This window comes from Neolamprologus multifasciatus, chromosome 12, assembly GCF_963576455.1.
Source record: "Neolamprologus multifasciatus chromosome 12, fNeoMul1.2, whole genome shotgun sequence".
NCBI lineage: Eukaryota > Metazoa > Chordata > Actinopteri > Cichliformes > Cichlidae > Neolamprologus > Neolamprologus multifasciatus.
Window position 1 is genome coordinate 25135247 of NC_140450.1, and position 11040 is coordinate 25146286.

The 11040-nt window shown below is 40.9% G+C and overlaps 1 protein-coding gene across 1 annotated transcript in view; it reads left to right on the forward strand.

Moving 5' to 3' along the window:
• The window catches only part of npc1l1 (NPC1-like 1), a 14044-nt gene continuing 3004 nt past the window's right edge, over nt 1-11040 (forward strand). The window contains exons 1-20 of the mRNA XM_085179145.1: nt 1-646; nt 2007-2168; nt 2311-3219; nt 3608-3901; nt 3993-4216; nt 4326-4426; nt 4530-4702; nt 5282-5410; nt 6324-6506; nt 6599-6713; nt 6834-7099; nt 7287-7376; nt 7466-7656; nt 9190-9317; nt 9449-9578; nt 9664-9719; nt 9825-9975; nt 10093-10324; nt 10604-10717; nt 10822-10984. Of these exons, the coding sequence (XP_085035271.1) occupies nt 605-646; nt 2007-2168; nt 2311-3219; nt 3608-3901; nt 3993-4216; nt 4326-4426; nt 4530-4702; nt 5282-5410; nt 6324-6506; nt 6599-6713; nt 6834-7099; nt 7287-7376; nt 7466-7656; nt 9190-9317; nt 9449-9578; nt 9664-9719; nt 9825-9975; nt 10093-10324; nt 10604-10717; nt 10822-10984 (3853 nt within the window). The 5' untranslated portion in view covers nt 1-604. The remainder of the gene's footprint in view (nt 647-2006; nt 2169-2310; nt 3220-3607; nt 3902-3992; nt 4217-4325; nt 4427-4529; nt 4703-5281; nt 5411-6323; nt 6507-6598; nt 6714-6833; nt 7100-7286; nt 7377-7465; nt 7657-9189; nt 9318-9448; nt 9579-9663; nt 9720-9824; nt 9976-10092; nt 10325-10603; nt 10718-10821; nt 10985-11040) is intronic.

Genomic DNA, 11040 nt, shown 5'->3' on the forward strand with positions numbered 1-11040 from the left:
TTTGATGATGGTCTAAAGGTTCAGTAGTAGTGTGCTGTACTTTGGATGTTTCCTACATGCACTGCTGTGAAAACAAGCAACAACAGCCTACACGTGCTTCTTGCTGTAAAGGGATTGACACGATTCAAATCACTCAGAATGTTTATCTATCGTCAATAAAACTACAAATTTCCAGGTGGTATCAGTTCAAGTATCAATGTAAGATGAAGCACAAGTGAAGAACTAGGTGTGGCTCAGACGTCTGGGTGGGATTTTGTTTCTCCCAGCTCTGCTGAATCACCCCAGCAACCCTATCAAAATCTATTTTCTGTGTTAATTATCAAACGGAGCAACTGGTAGCTTTCGCCCGTGATTGGCCAGCAGCAACATCACACCAGAACACGTTTCTCCTTACGCAGCCCTAACACTGTAAGATAGACAGACAGACAGACAAACAGACAGACAGACAACAGGAGAGATAGGACAAGCCAGACAACCCACATCACCTCCCACCTTCTTTCCTAATGCATCTTCTAATAGGACAACAGTGAAACACTCCTTACACTCCTATTTTACTGAAATTTAAGAATCTGACTCTTCTGTTGTTGAATCGTGCTCAGGAATCATGATGTGTTTTGCAGCCCTCGTCATTTTTATAAATACTGTGGTAAGTTTTTTCTTCTCTTTTTACTGGCACTGGTTTCTATAATATATTGAAGATGTAATACTGTACATTTTTTCAGTTAACAGCATGATGAGGTTGCATTTCTCTGCTCTACTATTAAAACCTTTTTTTTTGGGGGGGGGGGTTGAAATGTATTAATCATTTGATCTGTGATCAGCACTTAAAACTAGAAAGATTAACGTTTAATTAAAATCCTAAATGAATATAACTGTTTAAACAAGCAATCAACATGTATTTTTATAGTACATTCGCAGATAAGAAACCCAAATTAAAAGCAACACAATAAATAAATAAAAGTAAGTAGTGATTTTTATGCCCAGAGTTGAGGTCAGAGAAGGTGTGCAAACAGCTTCTCAGGTAAAATCACTGTTGTGGTTTTAGATTAAACTGTGTTGAACATATGCACATAATGCATACACAAATATGTGCATGTAATATTTTTCTATATGGGGAATTTTTTAAGCTGTTTCAAATATTTTACATCACTGACCATTCAAATGTAGTCGTCACAATTATATTTATCTCACATACTCTCATGCAAAGTATGATATAACATTTATTATTATTATTATTATTATTATTATTATTATTATTATTATTATTATTATTATTATTATTATTATTATTACCTTTAAAACTTTCAAAGGTAATGCCCTCCACACATTTGTGACTTTCCCCCAAATTTCTATTCTCGTGTTAAAGGTGATTAAATTTATATCATGACATTTTATTTGCCTTTGCTTTAAACTGTAAAAAATTAGAGATGACATTTTTAAGCCCCGTAGGTTTGGCAACAGTCACCTTCAATCACATTGCATGTTACAAGAATACATTGTGTTGGACTATAAAAAATAAAAGTCAATTTATATTCCAACAGAAATCAAACACTATTTTTAAAAATGTATTGTACTTAGTATTGACATTTTTTTTAATCTTGTATTGTAGGCACGCATGTAGTTTGTGGTTATAATTAACCTTGAACATGTGCAATTTATTAGTACAATCTCCATTTTATTGTTGCAAATTGGCAATAAAGAAGCTGAGCTGGCAGGACACCGTGTAGCGATTGTGTCATTGTGACACGGTTGTGAGATGTTACGAGTTATTCTTAGAAAATGTTATAGGCATTATAATAAACACAATCAAACTTTTACAAGTTTTTGGAAAACATATCATTGAGCTTATCACTTCATGTTAACTGTAATGTTTGTGAGTAGGAAAATAATTTTTATAATCGAACATCTGTGCTGAGAAGTTTTGGATTTCTAAGCAGACTCTACATTAAAAGCGCTGTTGCTGCTTTTATTGTACCTACTCTTGAAAACTCGTCTCTTCCACGCAGAGTCTATCAGAGGCCCAGCATGAGCCGGGATATTGTGTTTTTTATGATGAGTGTGGTCATAACCCGCTGCTAAATAACACCCTCATTGATCCCATCGTCCCATGTCTGAATTACACCCGTGCCAAACTCGTCACTGGAGACCACTACAAGATACTCAAACAGGTGTGTGTATATCCTTCTTCTCGGTGGAGTGAACTGCTGTAAGAGAAGAAGTTTGAATGAAGTGTGGCAGAGGTAGATTTCTGTCTATTCTCAATAAGTGCGTGTTAGAATCCTTTTATAATTGCATTTGTTCCTGCTGCAGGTGTGCCCTATGTTTGATCAGGGAGAGAGCAGCACATATGCTTGTTGTACAATCAAACAGCTGGGATCACTGGAAAAGAGCCTGACCCTGTCCAAGGCTGTTCTCGTCCGCTGCCCTTCCTGTGCTTACAACTTTGCTCACCTGCACTGCATCAACACCTGCAGTCCTAACCAGAGCCAAACAGTTAAGGTCACAAGGGTGATGAATGTCACTGAGCAGAATAAGACGAGGGAGGCCGTGTTGGGTTACCAGGCATTCATTGGCAAGACTTTTGCAGATACCTCCTTCCAGTCATGTAAAAATGTCAGGATTCCTGCCACGATTGGAGGCTATGCCATTGCCACCATGTGTGGTCGCTATGGGGCAAAGCTGTGCACTCCCCAGCGCTGGTACGATTTCCAAGGGGACTCGAGTAACGGTTTGGCTCCTCTGGACATCGACTTTAAAATAATACAAGAAGGAGACACCACAGGGTTGCCAGAAGGTGTGATTCCCTACAACGGGGTCGCTCTGATGTGTAATGAGACCACACCTACAGGAGGGGACGTTTGCTCCTGCCAGGACTGCCAAGAATCGTGTCCAAGTGTGCTACCTCCTCCACCGGTCGCTGGCCCCTTTACACTGCTGGGCACCAATGGTTACCTTGTAATTTCTATCATCTTGCTCATTCTCCTGATACTTTCCTTTGTCCTATACCTCTCTGTCTCCTGGTGGGTGGCATCTCAAAAAAATCAAAAGAAAGGAATACACAGAGGTAAAGGCAAAGACAAGGACAGTGATAAAGTGACTGAGAAGATCATCCACCCCTCAGAGGTGACATGTGCTGAGACAAACAGCTTGGCTGCTCAGGCTTACCTGAGCTCACAGTTCCGGATTTGGGGAACCATCATGGCCTCTTATCCCCTCACTGTAAGTACTTTGATCCAGTAAAAGTAGGACATATGTACCCACTAGGCCTTATTTTAGCTTTAGTGGAAGAATTAAAGTCAAATCATAAGATGCTGTTCATACCAAACCCAGTTATGCTATAGCAACAAAACCTCTGAGTGGACTAAAATGAGGAAGATTGCATTTGTATTGTTCAAAGTGGCATTTGGAACATAAAGAATACTGATAATTCCCTATTATCTATCTTTTATTTACTAATTCAGTATAGATATGTTCCCATTTCAAAACCACTTGAAGCACATTTCTGACTTCTTGCGTTAACCTTACCTTACACAGTGGATTTAAGAGAAAGCATATTGTTAGCCAGACGAAGACACCACGCCTGAAGAATATTTGATCTTTTTTCAAGGTCCTCCTCCTGTCTCTTATTGTTGTGGCTGTTTTATCTGTTGGCCTCAAAGACATCAAACTCACCACCGATCCAGTTGAACTTTGGTCTGCCCCTAGCAGCCGGGCTCGCCAAGAGAAAGAATTCCACGACACGTACTTTGATCCCTTCTACAGGACAAATCAAGTGATCTTGACAGCACCAGGCAGAAAAAGCCACATTTATGACTCGTTGCTGTTTGGACCGCAAAACTTTAGTGGGATAATGTCCAAAGAGCTCATCATTGAGCTGCTGGAACTCCAGACACGAATACAGGTACTCAAAGTCAAAGCTGACTGCTGACAATGTTTGAAAAGGTGCACCATTCCATGTTGACTAACTGAAACCCCCCTCATTCTGTTTTTAGAATATTCAGTTTTGGTCAGATGATCTGAACCGGACAGCAAGTTTGAAGGATGTGTGCTTTGCGCCGCTAAATCCCAACAACCCTTCCTTGACTGACTGTGCAGTCAACAGCTTGCCACAGTACTTCCAGAACAGCCTAGACCACATTAACGCTAAAGTGAACATGACTGAGCTGGGAGTGACCAAAGAGGTGGACTGGAGAGACCACCTCATCTACTGCCTTGGGTAAGCATTCATTAAAAAAACTGCAACCAACACCGCTCATTTTTATAAACTTCACCTTCCGGCACATAAAACCATCCTTTCTCCCCCCCTTTTTCCACTTCTCCTCAAGCTCTCCTTTGTCCTTCAAAGACATCACAGATTTAGGTATGAGCTGCATGGCTGACTATGGAGCTCCAGTCTTCCCATTCCTGGCTGTGGGAGGATATGAGGGTAAGAGACTTTTAGCACCACTGTTTTATCCCTGAAATTATTGTAAAACACACAAAAAGGTGCTTCTAACTCACTTGAACAATTTACACTTGACTTTTCCCAGATGATGCATTCAGCAGTGCTGAGGCCTTCATCCTGACCTTCTCCCTGAACAACTATGCTCGCAGTGACCCTAAATTCAAAGTGGCTATGCAATGGGAGAAAAATTTTCTTAAAATTGTCCAAGAATACCAGAAAGACCCGAAAAACAGCTTCACTTTTGCATACATGGCAGAGGTAAAAACTCTATGAGTACGCATTATTCGTATATTTACAAAATTTAAGTTCAAATGAGATTTTGGAATTTTGGGGCAGTTACCTGTGATTTACGTGAGTCACTGTGGCTCAAGAAGTAGAATTGGCAGGTTTGAGGGTTTGTGGCCAAAGTGTTTGGGGGCAAGATAATTAACCCTGAGTTCCTCCCAATGCTTTGTGCAGAGTAAGAATCTCACATGTGTGTGAATGTGAAATAGAAATGAATCACTTAGAAAAAAGTGATTTGGTGAATGAGGTGTAAGATGCTTTGAGTGATGAAGCAGAGTAGAAAAGATCCATTAAGGCCTTGGCCATGTGTCACTTATCTGTGGTGGTCCAGGGACCTTTGTACGTGTCATTACACCATCTTTGCACTCGTTTCCTGCCTGCTCACAGTCGTGTCCTATCTAATAAAGATCAAAATGCTCAAGAAAGCAAAATGAAGCAATTACCAGGCATACTGATAAAGACTTGCTGTTGCTGTTTTTCTAAGAAACGTTAAGTTGGCCTATCTGTGACCTTTAACACATCTAATCACTCACTTCTCTGCTCTGTTAATAGAGATCTCTGGAGGACGAGATCAATCGAACAACTGCAGAAGATATCCCCATCTTCATGATCAGCTATGCTGTAATATTCGTTTACATTGCTGTGGCACTTGGAGAGCACTCTTCATGGAAACGCTTACTGGTACGTCTCCGCAGAATAGGTAGCATCAGGTATTCCTGGGTATTGCAACTTGCAAATCAGCAGTTAATCCCTGTTTAGTGCCATTAGTCTTTGAACAGGTGTTCATAAACCCTGCCACACTCTGCCTTTTCACTTGTGTGGTTTTAGGTGAAATGTCCTAACACCTACCTTCATGGTCTGCCCAGGATGGAGCCCAAACATTTTGATGTAGCACAGTTATAATGTCAGTATTTTCATTTTTCCAAATCTAGCATCTGCAAAAGAAATTACTTTCCAATTAGCCTCAGCTGTATGTTTTGTTTCGCGCTGATTAGCATGCTAAAAATGTTCAGTAACATCGTTGATGCTAACTAGTAACTGCAAAGCATAAGAATACACACTTAAGGGTTAGGTTTGCTTACACTTTAACACTTAAGTTTCGATTTAACATAAGTGTTAATGTGCATTCATTTGGTATCAGAATAATGTCATTTTTTGCTAACATTTAAGTGTGGTGCTGGATGCAACTGTTAGCTGCTGTCCAGTTGATCTAGATTAGATAATAGTGTGCAGTAACCTTGATAACATGGCAAATAAAGCCATATTTGACTAGAAACAACATGCTTTTTAAACCCTCTGACCAAGAGCTGAAAGCGTTATGATCAGAGCTTTTTTTTTTATTCTTTTTAAAGTTGCTGAAACATGAATTTAGTTGTTGCTGTAAAAATGTGAGCATAAAATATGCCCCTGGGTTATACTGGCTTCTGTACAGAGAGAAAAAATGATAGAAAAGTATATATCACCTACTGTACATGATAAGGAGAAGCTGATACAGTATGCCTATGTCAAGATTATTGTTCTTACTACAGAGTAATAAAGAAATCTCAATGGGTTCACTGAGACGTTTGTACATTTGCATCTCTTTGTCCTGTAGGTGGACTCTAAGTTTCTGGTTGGTTTGGGTGGGATCCTGGTGGTCGCCTGCTCTGTCCTGGCCTCAATGGGTTTTTATTCCTGGATTGGCATACCCTCCTCACTGGTCATCCTTCAGGTCGTTCCCTTCCTGGTGCTCGCCGTGGGAGCTGACAACATCTTCATCTTTGTTCTGGAGTACCAGGTATTGTATATCTATGTGTGCCATAAATGTACAATGGTGCCATTTTTTTAACATGGTGGAATTTTTATTAAGTTACTCTTCCTGTCTTCCAGAGAGATGCGCGGAGGTCTCACGAGACGCGAGAGGAGCAGATCGGGCGTGTCCTTGGAAACGTGGCTCCCAGCATGCTCCTGTGCAGTCTTTCTGAGTCTGTCTGCTTCTTCCTAGGTATATAATCTGATATCCTTAGTTGAATCCTTAGTTTTAAAAATGCAATACATTTTTTTTACACCAAGCTGGACTTGGTGTTTTGTCTGGTGCGTTACCCCCTATCCATGTTTGTTTCAGGGGCCCTGTCCACTATGCCAGCAGTGAAGTCCTTTGCTCTATATGCTGCTCTGGCTGTGCTCATGGACTTTGCCCTCCAGATGACAGCTTTTGTTGCGCTGTTGTCCCTGGATGCCCGGCGCCAAGACAACAACCGCTGTGAACTTCTCTGTTGCATTAAAGTGTCAAAACAGCGTCCAAAAAAGCCAAATAAGGGTTTTCTGATGCCATTCATGAAGAAATACTATGCCCCTGTTCTACTGCACCGCTACACCAGGATCACAGTGGTAATGCCTCACCAACAACATCAAACATATTCAGTCCACAGTTATTCTAAACCACTGACTTCAGCTGTCTCACTGATGTGAAATCCTGCGAGATGAAATTTAATGAGATGAACACAACCTCACATTGAGATTTGTGTGTTTTTAAACAGATATTTGATAAATTCACTCTATTCTATGTTCTCCTCAGATAGTAGTTTTCATCTTTATGTTCTGTGGAGCCTTATTCCTCATGATGAATGTGAAAGTGGGTTTGGATCAGGAGCTGGCTATGCCTCAGGTCAGTAAGCACAGTTATGTATAAATGGCAATGACACTCTTTTCTTCTTGTTAAACCTGTTTACAAAGATATTTCTGTTTTTGATCCAGGACTCGTACATGCTGACCTATTTCCAGTACCTGTACAAGTACTTTGAAGTTGGCGTTCCTGTTTATTTTGTAACAAAAAAGGGGTTCGACTTCACCTCTGTGGAGGGCATGAATGCAGTCTGCTCCAGCGTGGGTTGTAATCAGTTCTCGCTGACTCAGAAGATCCAGTACGCCACAAACTACCCTGAACGGTGAGTCAGTGGATTTATTGTTTATAATCTGAGCACGGGAAACTTTAAGCTTTAAAAGCAAACTCTGTACCATCACTAAAACTCTGTATCTACCAGTTGCTTGCAACAGTTCTGATACTTTGCATGTGTCCTTCACATCACAACATATCCTTGACCTTGCTGATATCGTAGTAGCAACCTGTTACACACTTTCCAGTCAGATCAGTTAATGATAAACTCAGCAACATAATTGCCACAGAGCAGATGAAGGGTGTCTCTGAGTGATAGTACCAGTTACTGAAAGCAATCACTGAGATATCCTCTATAATTATTCTCGAAATATGCAATCAGAAACTGTGTTCTGACCGATGTGAAACTTCTGATGCACAAAATAATCTTCCCAGCTTCCCTGTCATTCACCTAAACACTTTACATTTTGATATATTCGATCAGACTGAGACCGTCGTAGGTAACAAAACACAATTGTTTCCTCAAGATAAGCAGAATTATGGAGCTGTATCTATCAGCAGCCTTATCAGCTGGCAAACAGCATCTCATAAAACAGGAACAATAAATCTATCATTAAGAACTCCAATAAATTTAACTGAAAGATTTGTATCAGAACGCCTTTAATAATCTTTGGGTTATAAAATAGTTAAATTGAGACGCTAATTGTGCAGGTGCCCCAAGCATAAAAACAAGCCATTCCCACAATAAAACAACAAAGTCATTCCCACAGTGAAGTCAGTCCTTTCAGTAGAAGACAATGAATGATTATGAATAAAAAAGGAGCAAAGAATTAAATAGAAAGTGTCATGGTGCATTACAGCAACCCTGCTTGAGTTAGGGCTTGAGCTGTTTGCCTCTGTTTTGGTGGAGCTGTAGCGTCTACCAGTGGGGAACTGGTCAAATAGCAAGTATCCAGGGTGACAGCTGTTTTTAGGGGTTTTTAAGACATTTGAAAGGTATCTTGCTTTTTCAGTCTCTTCCAGGGAGGGAAGAGCGGAGCCAGTGAGCTTTCATGCTGTCTTTATTACCCTGGGGGTAGCTTCTTTTATCTGCTGCAGAGCATCCGGCAGACCACGCTGTAACACAGTACGCTGGCATGCTTTCAGTGAGCGAAAGAAGGCAAACCAGCAGTTTCTCATCTACACAGTACTTCTTCAGCAACCTCGGGAAGTGAAAGTACTGCTGAGCCTTCTTAAACACAGCTGTAGTTATTTAGAAATATTCAGTACATAATCCCAGATCCAGATAGATGGTTTGAAATTATGAGACTGATATTAATACATTTGAAGTAGCTACAGGTTGTTAGCTTACTGAAGCATACTGAGCATAGAGACAGACAGAGAAAAATGGCCAAATATTCAAGCACAGAACCCCTGAAGTGTTTTTTTAAACTTCAATTTTGAATAAAATGATGAATTATTGCTTGGAAGTGCTGGATAGTGTTACTTTTAATGCAACAGACTAACAAGGTATTGCTGTTTCTTACCTTTTTCTGAATTTGATGATTATGAGAATAAATAATTATTTATATGATCTCAACTTTAGATCCTATGTGGCTATCCCTGCGAACTCGTGGGTGGATGATTTCATTGACTGGTTGAACCCCCAATCCAAATGTTGTCGTCTGTACACCAGCGGTCCCAATGCAGGACATTTCTGTCCTGCAAATGAATGTGAGAATCATTTCTTAAATGAAAAAAGCATTTAAAAAAAACATACTTGCACACAGTTTTTGATGTTACTGTCTAAACATGAACAAAGACATGACTTCAATAACCCCTACTCTGCTTATTTGTCTTAACAGCTGGTTTAATCTGTGCTAAAAGGTGTCTGGCACGTCCTGTTAATGATACGGTGAGGCCCACTGTGGCACAATTCAACCGCTACCTTCCTGACTTTCTGACTAACAGGCCTGACCTGCAGTGCTCCAAAGGGTTTGTATTGTAAATGCGCGCATACACACTAATAAATCCCAGCATCAAAACGGAAATCTTATGGCTTACTGTCTTTTTTAAACAGCGGTCTAGGAGCGTATGACAAAGCAGTGGTAAGAGATGAAAGTGGGGAAATAATAGGTAGGTCCCCAAAAACACAGCATAGCAGTGGAAGTGATTCTATTCATTCAAAAACAGATTTAAAAAATAGAAAGTAAAACCTTTTTTACCCCCCTGTCTCTCCAGCCTCTCGGTTCATGGCTTACCACACACCTCTGACCAACTCCCAGGAGTTCACCGCTGCCCTGAAGATGGCCAGGGAGCTCGCTGACAATATCACCAAAGGCATGAGGCTCGTGCCAGGCACCTCGCCTGACTTTGAAGTGTTCCCTTACACGTATGTACTTTCCCCGTTTCCCTGCACCTCAGCTCCAACCACTCTGCCAGAAAGTTGTTTTAGTCTTTAAGCGGTTTGTATTTTCTGATCAATGTTTTATGTTTCTCCTCCTTCCAGGATAACCTACGTATTTTATGAGCAGTACCTGACTATTGTGAATGAGGGACTCTTCAACATCTCCTTGTGTCTGCTGCCGACCTTCGTGGTCTGCTGTCTGCTGCTCGGCTTGGATCTGCGCTCCGGCCTGCTCAATTTGCTCACCATTGTCATGATCGTTGTGGATACAGTCGGTGTCATGACGCTGTGGAGCATAGACTATAATGCAGTGGCTCTCATCAATCTGGTCACGGTAAGAGCAAATCAGATCATTGGGACTGAAGGAGGCTCGTTTTCTCAAGTGCGGACACAGTTATGGAAAGACATTGTGTTGACCAGTCTGCCTAATAACAGGTGCTGATTAGCTGCATAGAGACTATAGAGACCAACCTATACAATCAACTGAGTGTGGATATTTTTACTAAATTTGCTAGCCTTTTGTATTTTTCCCGTGCTTTGCAGAGATTCATTTTTGATGGTTTAAATGAAAGTGAAAGTCTAGGCTAACTCACATCTTCTGTGCAATCTGCAGGCGGTGGGCATCTCTGTTGAGTTTGTGTCGCATATGACGAGATCGTTTGCACTCAGCACCAAGCCCACACGTGTGGAAAGAGCAATCGAGGCTACGGCCAAAATGGGCAGCGCAGTAAGTAAACTATAAAGAAGAGCTGATGTTGTTAATCACCCATTAAAGAAAAATTTGAACCAAAAATGTTTTCAAATGAATTTTCCCTTTTTTGCACCCTCAAGGTGTTTGCTGGTGTTGCTATGACTAACCTGCCAGGCATCATTGTGCTGGCGTTTGCCAAAGCGCAGCTCATCCAGATTTTCTTCTTCCGGTTGAACCTCGTCATTACACTCCTGGGAATGGCTCACGGACTTATATTCCTCCCAGTGGTGCTCAGTTATTTCGGTACGTACATCATTTTCCTCTGGGTTCTTTATGTGTAGTTGAGAAACTATTAAAAA